Source organism: Rhamphochromis longiceps, linkage group LG3, assembly GCF_057381845.1.
Source record: "Rhamphochromis longiceps isolate RC_006_pf linkage group LG3, R_longiceps_female_GT1.1, whole genome shotgun sequence".
Lineage (NCBI taxonomy): Eukaryota > Metazoa > Chordata > Actinopteri > Cichliformes > Cichlidae > Rhamphochromis > Rhamphochromis longiceps.
Window position 1 is genome coordinate 21,300,824 of NC_140559.1, and position 15,649 is coordinate 21,316,472.

General features: G+C 45.2%; 1 protein-coding gene across 1 annotated transcript; it reads right to left on the reverse strand.

The window, feature by feature from the left end:
* Positions 1–298: 298 nt before the first annotated feature.
* LOC146673389 (Fc receptor-like protein 5) lies at positions 299–1,875 on the reverse strand. Its single transcript, XM_085401931.1, has 5 exons — positions 1,845–1,875; positions 1,381–1,416; positions 934–1,200; positions 609–854; positions 299–522 (listed from the first exon to the last, which is right to left on the reverse strand). The coding sequence occupies exons 1-5, from the start codon at positions 1,873–1,875 to the stop codon at positions 299–301; spliced, it is 804 nt and encodes a 267-aa protein (XP_085258057.1).
* Positions 1,876–15,649: the final 13,774 nt, after the last annotated feature.

The following is a 15,649-nucleotide window of genomic DNA, read 5'->3' on the forward strand; positions in this document are numbered from 1 at the left end:
ACACAAAGGAGCAAAAATCTTAAAGAAAATATGTGAACTCAAATACTACCGTCAGACTGGCAGTGGTTCTTATCTTGACAGCTTTGTACATGACATGAGTGATGATGTCATCCTGTCCAGCATTCAATTGATCTGCTGAAATTTTCCAAAATTAAGAATAATATAAATTAAATATCTAAACAGAGATTATAAGAAATTATTATTATTATTATTATTATATATATATTATAAGAAAGTTGTTGCTGTGATCATCATGAATGTGAACTTTATTCTACTGAACAAACTCAAACATGAAAGATCAGGAAGTCTGAGTCTCACCTTCAGGTTTCCTGTGAACACATCGTCTCACCAGCAGAACCAGTAACACCAGTAGAACCACAACACAGACTGAGCCAACAAATGACAAGACAGAGAGAACAGGAGGAGAGAGTGATGGAGGAAGAGTGATGGAGGTGGAACCAGGAGGAGGTGTGGATGTAGGTGGAGGTGTGGATTTAGGTGGAGGTGTGGTGGTGCGTTTGTCTAAAATAAAGCAAACACAGTGATTAAGTTGTCGTCACATTGTGAATGTTGAAAGCTGCAGAAACACAGACAGGTGAGTGTGTCACCTGTGACAGTGATCCAGCTGGATGGAGACTCTCCATGACCGCTGATGTCACACTTGTAGAGGCCTTCATCAGACCTGGAAACATGCTGGATGGTCATGTGACCTGTAGGCTGCTTCCTGATGAGGGAGCCATCTTTATAGAAAGCAGCTGGGAGGTTGGAGGGAGTGGTCTTTGTTTTACAGAGCAGAGTGACGTCATCTCCCTCCATCACAGGGAAGACAGGACTCTGCAGGATCACTGATCCACCTCAACACAGAGACAAACTACAGCATTTCATCCATTTACACACAGCTTCATCAACACTAACTCCACACACTCAGCTTACCAGTGACTGTCAGGTTAACCATGTTACTGATGGGACCCTCTCTGGACTCACACCAGTAAACTCCACTGTCAGATGGGTAAGCATAGCTGATGTTACAGGAAGAACCAGCTGGTTTTCCAAACCCATCTGTTCCACACTGAGTCCTCTGTTGTTTGCTTGTGTTTCTCCTCAGAGTCCATCCAGCAGAGCTGTCGTCCTCCTCACAGCTCAGAGACACAAAGTCTCCTTTAAAGAACTGAGAGCTGCTGGGACTCACAGTCAGACGAGCTGTGAGGGTTAAAATGAAAAACTGATGATCTGTTTGATGTTGTCAAGAATTATAATACTGTAAGAAATCCTTCATCTAACTAGATTTATATGTGAGCTCCATTGTGAAACATGAACCCAATCAGGTCATATCAGTGAGCATTTCTCAGGTTTAAACTGTGACAGAAGAAGGTTACTGACCTTGGTTTGTTGTGCAGCTCAGCAGTGAGATCAGAACTGAAGAGAAATGACACTCAGGTTGATTTGAGGTGAACATAAAGAACAACTCCACACAAACAGCTGACAAACACACAAACTCATCTCTCTGATATATCTACTCATTTTCAGAACTGTAAAAGTGTGTTTAAAAAATGAAAGAAGCTGGTGGAAAATCCATTCATTCATTTTGTTAGCCACTTATTCCATCAAGGATTAGCTGAAACATGTCTCAGTTGTCATCGAGTGAGGTGCAGGGTATAAATTCAGATCACTAGTTCAAAACAGAACTAAATCAAAGAAATGAGAATTACTCACACTGAACAGATGGTGTTTTGAACTTGAATTCAGCCTGATTTGTTTTTCATGTCTTCTCCTCCATCATCAGTTATCAGGAGAGCAGACAGTCAAAGTACAAGAATTCAAACAAACACAGAGATTCTACTTACAGAGCAGACACAGCACAGATGTTTCCTTCATCGTCCTTCTCACTCATTTGAGCTTTTTTTCATTTCTGTCACTGACACCAAGTAAAGCCCGCCTTCTTCCTCTGAGCACCAGCTTTCTATTGGTTCAAACACAGAAGTGGTAGAATCACTTTTTTCTTTGTAAAAAGACATGTGATAAATTATAAAAATATATATATGTTGGGGGACTAAACTTACTAAGAGCATGACATGTAAAATTATATATATATATATATATATATATATATGTTGGGGGACTAAACTTACTAAGAGCATGACATGTAAAATAATACATATATATATATATATATATATATATATATATATATGTGTGTGTGTGTGTGTGTGTGTGTGTGTGTGTGTGTGTGTAGTCACCGCACCTAGTGCTCCGATTACCACTATTACCTTCACCCTCCATGTCTTTTCAAGCTCTTTTCTGAGCCCTTTGTACTTCTCAAGCTTCTCATGTTGCTTCTTCCTGATGTTGATATCCTTTGGTATTGCTACATCTGTCACAACAGCCGTTTTCTTCTGCTTGTCCACCACTACTATGTCCAGTTGGTTAGCCATCACCATTTTGTCCATCTGGATCTGGATATATATAGACTACTTTGTATATATTATATCTATATGTAAACATTTCAAATCACTCAATCATTATGACATGATCGATCAACAGAATGATTCACATTTTATATTTAGGCCACCTTCTCACATGTGGCCACTAGAGGGAGGTGTTTGGCTTCAAATCTCTCTCACCTGGCGGCCACTAGGAGCACTGTGAGAATCCTTTTTCTTTGGATTTAAAACCATTCTCCACACAGTCCTGAAGGACAAGCTGAAGAATGCAGGAGTGGACCATCACCTCACTACATGGATATTAGACTACCTCACTGACTGACCACAGTATGTGGCTGTGTGTCGGACAGGGTCCTCTGCAGTACGGGGGCTCCACAGGGAACAGTTCTGGCTCTGTTCTTCTTTACCATCTGCACTGCAGACTTCTCCCACTACTCCACCCAGTGCTTCCTGCAAAAATTTTCTGCAGACTCTGCAACAGTCGGCTTCATCACTGATGGGGATAACAATGAGTACAGAAAACTGACCCAAGACTTTGTGGACTGGTGCCAGCAGAACTACCTCCAGATCAACACTAGAATTAGATTTCTGGTAGATTTCTGCAGGCACAAACATCCTCCACTGCAACCACTAAACATTCAAGGTATGGACATTGAACCCTACAGCTACCATGTCCAGACACGACTCTCTAAACTGTTTTTACTGCAGCCCAGCTCTGTCATATGCCACGAAGGGCCCCAAACGCGCAGCTCACTGGAAACAGGAAGTAGTAGGAGAGGCTGCTGGCCCAGTCAGGTCCCAATTTGTAGCTGGCCTCATTCCCTCTTCCACCAATGGTCAGCCTCCACCTGGAAACTTACATAACAGACATCACAGAGTACAAACAATGCCTCCGCATGGTGTGGTGAGTAACAGCACCACACGGCAACAATGACCTGGGTCATAACACTGTGGACAGCTACAGGTACCTTCAACTGCACTGGACTCATAATTCTGAAGCCCTCTACAGAAAAGGGCAGAGCAGGCTGTACCTGCTGCGGAGATTCAGGTCTTTTGGAGGGAAGGACCCACTCCGGAAGACCTTCTATTACTCTGTGGTGGCCTCAGCCATCTTTTAGGGTGTGGTCTGCTGGGTCGGCAGTATTTCTGCCAGGGACAGGAAGAGACTGAACAGGCTGATCGGAGGGCCAGCTAGCTCTAGGATGCCCTCTGGACTCAGTGGAGGTGGTGAGTGACAGGAGAATGGTGGCCAAGCTATCATCCCTGTTGGATAACATCTCCCACCCAATGCAGGAGACTCTGACAGCACTGGGCAGCTCCTTCAGTGGCAGGCTGCAGCACCCAGGACGTGGGACAGAGAGATTTTGCAGGTCTTTCCTTCCAACTGCTGTCAGACTCTACAACATGGTCTCTGCAGATGACCAGACACGTGCAGACAGACACACGTCCCATACACAGTTCTACCTGTCTCCATGATGTGCAGAATACTAAGTGCATAATTTCCCTAAGTAACAAAGTATATTTGTACAGTATTTTATTGTATTTGTATAGTACTTATTCTATTGTATTTAGTATTCTTTCTATTTTTGTATAGTATGTTATTCTGTTTATCTTGTTGTATTCTATTGTTTTTCTCTTTTTTCTCTTATTTCTAGTATCAGCTGATGTTTGCTGGAGCCTCAGCTGTAAAAGCTGCTGGTCATGATATCGGTTTGGATATGTGGTGAGAGGGAAACATGAAGATGAAACCAGGAGATGTTCTGACTGAATCATCAGCGCTGAACAGGTGATGGAGAAACAGGTTTACCTTTAAGGTGACATGAATGAGTTGAAGGGAAGTTATGAACTGTTTCTGAGAGACAAATAACACCAGGATCCTTTTTTACACTGACAGCTGGTAACTGTGCAGGGGTTGGTCTAGCAAAGTTTTGCCAGGGGGCAGGGGGGCACAAAGAAATACGTTCTTATTCTCATTTAAAATGTCTAGCTTTTATTAAATAATTATCTGAAGCTTACAACCAAAGTTTTTATCTGACGTAAAATGTATAGAAATCATACATATACCAACAAGACAGTGTACATCACTGTCACAACAGCGTCTGTTTTCATTCAAAGGCTTTATGGCTTTTCCTATAATACCTGGGGGGCCGGTCTCTAGTCAAAATGCCTGGGCCGATTTTTTGTCCCAGTCCAGCCCTGTTGTCAGGTCAGGCTGTGCTTTTTGAGCCTTCTGAGTCCGGGTGGCCAGTTGGGTTGCTGGCCTCTCCATGTTTGGTCCAGGTGGATAAGGGCGTTGCCTCCATCCCAGTCACCAATGTGGGGACAGCTGAAGCTGTCCTCCACCCACGGACCCATTTAGAAGTGATAAGCCAAGCTACTGTTGTTAGCCTCCCTGCTGGTGTTAGCAAGGAACACTCTTTTCCCATCACAGTTTCCTCCCATACAACCAGCAGCCCTGCTCAAGACATGGTGGATGCGATTGACCAGTTTGCTCTCACTGAGTCAGAGCAACATGAGGTATGGTTACTTTTGCAGAAGTACCGCTCTGTTTTCTCCTGTCATGAGGGAGATTTGGGCTGCACAAGCCTCATCTCGCACGACATACCTCTGCTTGATGACGTACCCGTCCGGCAGAGGTACAGGCGAATTCCTCCTTCTGATTATGAGGCTGTCAGGGCCCATATCAATCAGCTATTGGAGGCCCAGGTAATTAGGGAGAGTAGCAGTCCTTATGCCTCTCCCATGGCATTGGTCCGCAAGAAGGATGGAAGCCTCCGTGTTTTCGTTGACTACCGTTTGCTGAATAGCAAAACAAGGAAGCACGCCTTCCCCTTACCTCGCATCGAGGAAAGTCTGGATGCCCTTGCTGGTGCACGCTGGTTTTCTACCATCGATCTGGCCAGCGGGTACAACCAGGTGCCAGTTTCTGAGCAGGATAAGCCCAAGACCGCTTTTTGCACGCCGTTTGGCCTGTTCGAGTGGAATCGTATGCCGTTCAGGCTGTGCAATGCTCCTGGTACCTTCCAGCACCTAATGCAGAGGATGTTCGGGGATCAGCGGTGCCAGTCGCTACTGCTGTACCTAGACGACACCATTGTGTTCTCCTCGTCTGTCTCTCAGCACCTGCAACGGCTAGAGATGGTGATGGCAAGGCTGCAGCAAGAGGGGCTCAAGGCTAAGCTAGAAAAGTTTGCCTTTTTCCAGCAGAAGGTTAACTACTTGGGCCATGTAATCTCTTGCGAGGGTGTCTCCACCGATCCTGCCAAGGTCGATGCAGTAGCCAAATGGCAGTGTCCTCGTTCCGTGTCAGAGTTGAGATCCTTTTTGGGTTTCGCCAGCTATTACCGGTGCTTTGTGGAGGGGTTTGCCATGTTGGCGGCTCCCCTGCATCAAGTGGTGGCTAAATTGGCTGGCACCACGGCAAAGAAGGGCTCGGGACAGAGTTTGAGTGCTGTTTGGACACCTCAGTGTGAGGAGAACTTTGAGGACGTGAAAGCAAAGCTTGTGTCTGCCCCTGTGTTGGCGTATGCTGACTTTACGCACCCATTTATCTTGGAGATTGTCGCCAGCCACAGTGGTTTGGGTGCAGTTCTCTCACCAGATGCAGAAGGTGTTGTTAGGCCAGTGGCTTATGCTAGTCGAGGTCTTCGGCCCCATGAGCGCAACATGGACAATTACAGCTCCATGAATCTGGAGTTTCTTGCACTCAAGTGGGCCATGGCCGAGAAGTTCCAGGAGTACCTTCTGGGGCAGAAGTGTGTGGTTTACACTGACAACAATCCACTCAGTTACCTCTCTTCAGCTAAGCTGGGTGCCACTGAGCAGAGGTGGGCATCCCAGCTGGCGGCATTCGATTTTGAGATTAAGTATCGCTCAGGCCGCAGTAATAGGAATGCTGATGGTCTCTCCCGACAGTATGAGACAAGCTCCAGCCTGGCCGAGGGCGTGTTGCCTGGGACTCCTGTCCCGATTTCGCTTCAGCACGCTCCGTGTCCAGCAGTTCTGCCCGTCGTTACTCAGTTTGAGATTGGGGCCTTTCCGTCTCATTCTCCGGGGGATATCCGTGCTTTGCACGAGGCTGACCCCCTCCTGAAAGGTTACTTGGTATACTGCAGGAGGCAGTCCCCGCCCTCTCTGGGGGAAAGGAGTCAGATCCCCAAACCAGTCATGGATCTGCTGCGTCAGTGGGATCGTCCGGTGGAGAAGGATGGCATCCTCTATCACCGTATTTTGCGTCCGGGTGGAGGTGAGGAAGCCCTTCAACTTGTTCTTCCAGAGGATCTGAAGCCCGAGACCTTGAGGCAGGTGCATCAGGACCATGGGCACCAAGGTATTGAGCGTACCACTGAATTGGTCAGGCAGTGTTGCTATTGGCCCGGGATGTCCTCTGACATCAAGCAATGGGTTCAGCGTTGTGAACGCTGTCAGGTCGCAAAGGACTCAGAGTTGGGGTCTCATAGTTATATGGGTCACCTGTTGGCGTCTAGGCCAAATGAAATCCTGGCCATAGACTTCACGGTGTTGGAACCTTCCCGTAGTGGAGTTGAAAACGTCTTGGTTATGACTGACGTTTTTAGCAAATACACGGTTGCAATCCCTACCCGGGACCAGCGGGCCTCTACTGTGGCTCAGGCCACAAGTTTGGTGTTCCTAGCTGCCTCCACTCTGACCAGGGTAGAAACTTTGAGAGTTTGGTGATGCAACAGCTATGCGAGTTGTATCGGGTAGCCAAGTCCCGTACAACTCCTTACCATGGTAATGGGCAGTGCGAACGGTTTAACCGAACCCTCCACAACCTCCTACGGACCCTGCCATCATCTCGGAAACGTGACTGGGCTGCGTGCTTACCACACGTGCTCTTTTGCTATAATAGCACATCCCATCAGGCCACTGGAGAGTCGCCGTTTTTTCCTGATGTTCGGCAGGGATCCTAGGCTGCCTATTGATTTCCTTCTAGGCCGGGTTCAGGACCCAGTGCCTGGAGAGGTTCAGGACTGGGTGGCCGAGCATCAGGCCAGGTTAATGGTGGCTTTTGAGGGAGCTCGGGCGCGGTTGTCGCTGACCGCTGACCGTCGCAAGGAGCGGCATGACCAGAGAGTCCACCCTGTGCCTTTAGAGGTCGGTCAGCTGGTGTATCTTCAAGATCACAGCGCCCAGGGCCGGCACAAGATCCAGGACCTATGGAGCTCTGTGGTCTATCAGGTGTTGAGGGCACCTCAAGGGAACGGGGCTGTTTATACCATTGCCCCCGTGGGAGACTTGGAGAAGGTTCGACATGTCCATCGCGACATGTTGAAGGCACAGGTCAGCCTGGGTGCCTCCTACACCTGGTCCACAGGCTCCACCCCCGCCTGTGCCTGCTGACTCAGAGCGGACCTCTCTGAGTGACGATGAGTTGTGGCTCCTTGTCCCTGAGTTACCCTCACAACCTGCACTCAAATGTTCATCACTTGCCACGTCCTGTTGAATCTGCACCAGTCGCTAATGCTCAGCTTGCCCTATTCAGGCCATGGTGTTAGGTTTCATGAGTTATTGCGCTCACTTTCGGCTGCGCAACTAGGTTAATTGGGAACCCACTTACATATTGATTGCAGGGTGGTGTCAGCCCGTATAAAGCTAAGCCGGTGTTTTTCTGGATCATTCCTCCCGTGCATTCGGCGCAAAGCAGCAGTAAATACTGGCACACTGCGACGGACTGATCAGCAAGCGAGTAGATCATATGACAGCTACAGGTATGCTCTCGCTTAACCTCAGATTCCCTCCCAGTACTAGAATGTGTAGTAATATAGTTTTGCGGCCTATTGTAGCACGGCAGTTTCTGTTTTATTCCGGCGTTGCAGAGAGAGGTACTCGAGTTATCTCCACCAGTGAGAGTATAGCGCCTCCGGAACTGGGGTAAGCCGTTAAAACTACTTTTATTAGCATTCACAATTACTGGAGGCTAAGTGTTGTGGCCATTTTTGTTGAATGTTTATAAAATGCAATTTGTATTCATTTTTGTTTTTTCTTTAAAGGTGTAAGAATATTCTGACCTGGTTTTGTTATGTAAATTTGTAATTAATTTTATTGGAGAAGCTTTTGGAAAGTGATTGGTTTATTAGCTTATGGACCCTCCCATTAATCAAGAGATTAAGAGCACCCTGGATGGGTGTGGTAAAGAGGTTTTCGTTTTTTGTTTGCCAAATGTCAGATGGGAAGACGGGAGGGTTAGAAAATGATTTTTTGACCACTTTTGAAGTTGTTAAAGCAAATTAAATTAGCTTTCGTTTAATTTTAAGTTTAAAGAAGTTATTTGGTTGATGTTTGTTTATAATTTTGCACGAAATAAACCACATATGATTTTTAAACAATGGAGTCAGAAGTGCGTTCTAAAACAAACCTCCCGTTGCCACCCACGGCCTTTTCTTGGACTTTTTTGGTGTTTGGAACGTAAAAGGCCGCGACACTAAGGTTATAGTTATCTGTTGTTTAAGGCTTTGATTGCTGCCTTCACATCTCCGTGGCAAACTGCCTGACCTTAATCGGAAGAGTGAAACGCCTTCCCGCCGCTGTTGTGAGGGCTCCTCCTCGGTGGAGCCTGTTGTCTTGTCTTGTTTTGTCTTCTCGTGAAACTGTTTTTATTATCTGTAACCGGAAGGTCGCCGGTTCGATCCCCGGGCTCTCTGTCCTGGTCGTTGTGTCCTTGGGCAAGACACTTTACCCTACTTGCCTACTGGTGTTGGCCAGAGGGGCTGATGGCGCGATATGGCAGCCTCGCCTCTGCCAGTCTGCCCCAGGGCAGCTGTGGCTACAACCGTAGCTTGCCTCCACCAGTGTGTGAATGTGAGAGTGAATGAATAGTGGCATTGTAAAGCGCTTTGGATGCCTTGAAAAGCGCTATATAAATCAAATCCATTATTATTATTATTATTATTATTATTATTATTATTATTATTATTATTATTATTATATTAAGTAGGCTTACCTTTTTTTGGTTCGCTGGGTTTTATTTTATTTTATTCTGGATTGTTGCTTGTACCCACCCCTCTGTGATCGGGCTGAAACGATCCTGTCGTGCTGGGAACCTTAAACTGCCTCAGTTGCCGATCTCAGCCGGTGGGGAGCCAGACCGGCTTGTGATTGAGGCTTGGACAATTACCACCAGCACGAGTTGTAGTTCTACCTGTGGGGCGTAAGCCTTCCAGTGTTGTGTGTGTGTGTGTGTGTGTGTGTGTGTGTGTGTGTGTGTGTGTGTGTGTGTGTGTGTGTGTGTGTGTGTGTGTGTGTGTGGAATTTCTTTTATTAAAGTTGGTTTTAGTTTTTTATGATCTGTAGCGAGCCTGACGCTCAGTGTCCTTTTATTCTTTTAATGTACTTCTCTGTGTCTTATTGCAGTGAACGGAGGACGTGCCAGTGGCCCTGGGACCTCAGGTGGTGGGTCGTTTTCACACTTTCTTTTGTACAGCACTGGGTGGACTGTAGTGATTTTCTTTTTGTGTGATTTTCTTTTGGGTCCACGGCTGCTGGTAAGTCCAAGTTCCATGATTGTTTTATTTTTACTTTAGGACGCTGTCAACAACAACGCTACATTTGGTTTTCTAATACTTTATTTATTTTTACTATAAATAAAACTGTTTTAATATTGGAGCCAACCTGCCTCAGTGTGCATCCTTGAATCTGTGCGGCCTCTTTATTATTCCTTTTATCTATCTTTTATCTATCTTAAATATATATTTTCTGGGGGTGAAATTCCCCTAGGTGGCGTTGTCATTTAAAAAGAGGCCGCACAGATTCAAGGATGCACACTGAGGCAGGTTGGCTCCAATATTAATACAGTTTTATTTATAGTTGTCAATAGAAAATTGTACTTAGTAGTCAGTATAATCTTTTAATTATATAAGTTTGCATATGGTAGTGATAGGATGTGTGATCCTTAGTAGTCTGCAAAGGTTTTGTGTGCATTCCAGAGTGCTCTGGCATTCACACCCACACTCTGGGAGTATGGGAGAGGTCGTACCTTGTCTTATTGTTTTATGGTAGGATAAACGTAGCTATGTCAAGTTTTAGTCTAAGTGCTTAGATGAACTGTTGTTCTTCCAGACCAGCAGATTTAGGGAAGTCGGTTACCAGCAGCCGTGGACCCAAAAGAAAATCACACAAAAAGAAAATCACTACAGTCCACCCAGTGCTGTACAAAAGAAAGTGTGAAAACGACCCACCACCTGAGGTCCCAGGGCCACTGGCATGTCCTCCGTTCACTAAAATAAAACAGAGAAATAAGTTAAAGAACAAAAGGACACTGAGCGTCAGGCTCGCTACAGATCATAAAAAAACTAAAACCAACTTTAATAACTTTAATAAAATTAATTACACACACACACACAACACTGGAAGGCTTACGCCCCACGAGTCAACTAAAACTAGTGCTGGTAGTAATTGTCCAAGCCTCAATCACAAGCCGGTCTGGCTCTCCACCGGCTGAAATCGGCAACTTAGGCAGTTTAAGGTTCCCAGCACGACACTCGGGCACAGGATCAAGACAAGACAGCAGTGGTCTGTCAGTGAGGTAGTCAGAGATCCAAGCGACCAGGCAGGGGTCCACCTGGATCCTGTATAGTTTTTCCTGAAGCAGAAGGGCCGGATGGTATTCAAGGCACTGGAAAAGTCAAGAAACAGGATCCCGACCGTGCCTTTTCCCCTGTCCAGGTGTGAGTGGGCTCTATGTAGGAGGTACAGGATGGCATCATCCACTCCAATATCCGCCTTGTATGCGAACTGTAGTGGGTCCTGGGCATGTTGTACCTGTGGTCGGAGGAGGTTGAGGAAGAGCCGCTCTAGAGTCTTCATAAGATGTGACGTCAGTGCCACCGGTCGGAAGTCATTCAGCTCATTGGGCCGGCTCCTTTTGGGGACCGGGACAATGCAGGATGTCTTCCATAGGGCGGGCACTCTCCCCAGTCGCAGACTGAGATTGAAGACTCGTTGTAGCGGCTCCCCAAATTCAGCAGCACATGCCTTTAGCATCCTCGGACACACCTTGTCTGGGCCTGCTGCCTTTCTGGGGCTTGTTGCTAGCTAGTTAGCGATGCTACACACCTGTTACTCTAATAGTCTGTATTATTGAAGGATTCAGCACTCCTTAGGTTTTGTTATCCAGTTTTAGACAGCGATGAGATCAGCTGCACACTCCACAGAGGCCCAGAGTTACTGTTAATAAAAAAATGTAATGCTGTCCTTTAAGATTTTAACATAAGACTGTGAGTGTAATGGATCTAAACCCATTTAAATCTTCAGAGCACTCTACACCCTGGTAACATGGAGACTTTAAATAAAGACAGCAGCAGGTTTCATAGTAGTGTAATTTTAATTCGTTTTTTTCATTTAATAATAGATTTAGGGGGATCATATTTTAATTTCCAAAAAAGAGGACACTTATCTCAGTCATGAAAAACTTTCTTAAAGAAACATATTTAACATATTAAAATGATGCCTTCTCTGTGCGGTTAATGAATTGTAAAATACAATATGTCTGTCACGGGGTCCTCTCCTAAACTTCTCCCGAACAAATGCAGGCGTAGTCAGAAAGCATTCAGTGTGGATAATTTATTCTGCCGGCCTCCCAGGTGCACAAAAAATTATTTACAAAGAAAATAGGAAACTAACTTAAGTCAACACAAAACAAACATCTATATACAAAACACAGTCTGCATGTTACCCTCTCTGTAACATCTCACTGAAAAAGAACCCAGGTAGGCCCTGACCGCCTTCTTTTATACCCCATAGCCCCTCCCACTAGGTGTAATAGTCATCTCTTTATTATTTCTTTTACCAAACAATCTTTCCCCCTCAGCTTATTTCCAGCTGTATTCCTACAATACATATATGTATATACAGACATTTATGGCCAATTCCAGGCAGCCTACAGTGTTTCACAATAACAAAAAACAAACCAAAAAATAATGCAGTTCACGTGACCTTTCAAGAGCGCGCGAAACCACTATTTAAACCCCGGAACACCATACGATCGGCTTGCATAACCCCCGTATAATCGGCGATCACAGCGAGTCTCCGCGACCGGCTGGTAAGTGGGAAAATATGTTGGCCACCCTCTGCGCTGCTCAAAATATACCTCTCACCCCTTTTTGTTTATCTGCCCGGTCGACGAAAAGACGCGCAGCCATGGTAATTGTAGAAACTAATGGTGGTGGTGCGTGTATGCGCCCAGATCAGCTGTCTGCGGCCCGGGACGGTGTAACTCCGTCACATCGTCATGTAGGCTTTTACAAGTCAACAAGTGCAAAAAAAAAAAAAAAGCTTCAAAGCCTCTGAAATTAAATAATGGTACAGAAATATTACCTCATCTGCATAAGAAAAATTATGAGGGAAATGTCTTTTGCAGTTTGTCTGAAATGATGCACTTGCGCCTTGGGATCTTTTAAACATCATTAGGCACTTTGCTGTGTGCTGTCAGTCCCGTCTGTGAGCGCAGAACAAGCGCTCACAAAGTAGCAGTGCGGGGATGACGTCACACACAAGGGTCCACTGTCGGACTTTTGGAAAACCCGGACATTTTTATCGATCTCGAAAATCCCCCCAGACGGTCCGGACAGAATGTGAAAACTGGAAGTGTCTGGGGAAAAGAGGACGGTTGGTCACCGTAAATAGATTCCACATTATTATCAACAGCTACATTCACCCTGGAGAGAAACTAGTGAGGGAGATGTGGCGCAGGGAAATTATTTTACTGCTATTGTTAAATAATCATCATTACCATTGCATTAATAATATAATCTGCAGCATTGATATTGTATTCAGAGGTTTAAACAGTGTGTGTCGTTCAGAAAGACTAAGTTGCAGTTGACAGGAAGTTGCAGAGAGTTTGCAGAACTGAAACCGAAAGTTATTCTGAGGAGCAGGTTAGACGAGGCTATTTGAATTACTAGGTTATTCAAATTGTCTGTTATACTTTTATATTCTTTTACTAAGCTCTTAGTAGAGGTTCTTGATTAAAACATTTATTCAACATAGTACATGTAGTTTCAGTTAGGTTATTACACATAAGGATGAGCCTCTGGTCTGGTAAAAGGTCAGAAGTGCAACGGGTGAATTGAGAGAGCATTTGAGGACGACACACACACACACACACACAAACCCACACACTCAGTTAGAGAGAATCATTTATAGGTGGAAGTTTAATCATGTTTTGCTTGGGGTTGCAAAAAGAGCAGTTTGTTGCAGAACTGCTGCTGAGGTGTCAAGATGACAAGCGAGCATCCGGCAGTGACAGGAAGTACCTGCCATGAAGACGAAGACAACGTTCTTTTAAACTGTGTTAAAAGTCATTGTGGTTTTGATTTGACGTATGTATATATTCTGTCTGTGACGTATGAAGGGGCGTCATTAATTCAAACCCTGATGCTATAAAAATCTGTGTATGCTTTGATTAAGTCGAAGATCAAGTGCTGTCTGCGTACAGTGGTCTTCCCACGCGTGTATTCATTAAAATCAATTGTTTGACCAAGATCTTCTGGACCTGGTTGTTTGTACTCTCCTTCCTCAATTATGTGAACCTTAACAGAGACCATCAGGACTAAGCTGGGTTTCCTGGGTCCAGAGGTTTGGAGAAACTTCTTCCCTTTCTTTCATCACAGCTGTCCTGTGCCAGATGTTCTGTTGACCCACTGAAAGAGGCATCATTTAAGACACATCAGGAAGACTGAAGCTCATCGCATTGATCAAGTAGGACTCATGAGCTTCACCAGCAGCTCCCTCACAGGAAAATCTTCAGCAATCCTCCGCAGGCCCGCCCCAGGAGATGGATAAACCCAGCGTTTCATGAACACCGTGATGGAGACATTTTGTTTGTGTAATGTTATAAATACTCGGATACTCCCCAGAGGCTCTGGACTTTTACATAAAGATATTATATTCAGTCCTGTAGAAAGTTTATGTTTAATATCACGTTCTCTGGTTACTCTGGTATGATTAACTCTGAATGGCAAATAACACACTATTAGCTGAAAACTGTGAAAGAATTCCAGATCAGAAGTGTTTAGTTCAACATACAAGTGATGACCTTTGACCTTCATCAGGTTTTATTTAATTGTGTCAGAGAAACTCTCATATGCTCTTCATGCAGCTGAGTACATCAAGTGTTTAAAACCGAAGCTGTGCAGGTCTGAGATCAGCAGCTTTGTGAAACACCAAACTGAGGACCTGTTAATGCTGATATATAGTGACACAGTTACAGGGGTGATTAATCCTTTTGCTTTCACTGACAGCACATGTGGTACTTTAACCTGTGTACTGCTTTCACCAGTTCAATTTCCAGTTAACATGTGAACATGTTGGATGATCTGTCTACTGTCACTGGGTGGTGCTGAGGTCTGAATCTGAGGGCAGCTCCTGTAATCACAAAGAGAACAGAATCATCACAAACTGAAATATAAGGTTTATCCTTAGCTAGGTCCGACCTAGCTAAGGACGGTGGTTAAGGATTAGCTTACAAGCACATTTAACTTACCGAAAAAGTGCGGCAGGGCCTCGGGTCCTTCTGTTGGGTTCAGTTCACTGAAGAACACTTCAGGCTGTCAGGTTAAAACAGTCGGTCATGGTTTCGTAACGTAAACACTGGAGCTCCTCTCTGCATCCCTGCTTTATCTGCCATTCCCGAACAGAGATATGCAAGTTTCTGCGGGACTGCAGCTGCCAGTCAAAGCTGTTATAATGACATCACATCCAAATTGCACAGCATTATGGTAGTAATTAGAATCAAACTTATGAGAAAGGAGGCCCCTTGAACATAAAACAGCATAGTGAGAACTATGTTGGCCAGAGGGGCCGATGGCGCGATATGGCAGCCTCACTTCTGTCAGTCTGCCCCAGGGCAGCTGTGGCTACAACTGTAGCTTGTCTTCACCAGTGTGTGAATGTGAGAATGAATGAATAGTGGAATTGTAAAGCGCTTTGGGTGCCTTGAAAAGTGCTATTTAAATGCAATCCATTATTATTATTATCATTGTAAATACTGACGCTGACAACAGCGCCACCTGAAGAAGGCTTCTCTCTGTCTCATAGCTTGTGTTCTGAGACCTGACTTTTGAGACCTGACACCTGGCGACTTTTTGTCTGAGACCAGGGCCCTATTTCAGGAAGTCGGTTTAGAAAACTCAGAGTTAAAAATGATACACGGGGTTGAGTAACCCCGAACTGTCCAACTCGGAATAGTC

Bases quoted from the DNA above. Each gene is read 5' to 3' on its own strand.
- LOC146673389 (XM_085401931.1), bottom strand. From the start codon at position 1,875: ATGAAGGAAACATCTGTGCTGTGTCTGCTCT. The intron at 1,417-1,844 runs GTAAGTAGAATC...ATTTCTCTTCAG, and splicing joins ATCTGTGCTGTGTCTGCTCT to TTCTGATCTCACTGCTGAGC. The intron at 1,201-1,380 runs GTCAGTAACCTT...TAACCCTCACAG, and splicing joins GAGCTGCACAACAAACCAAG to CTCGTCTGACTGTGAGTCCC.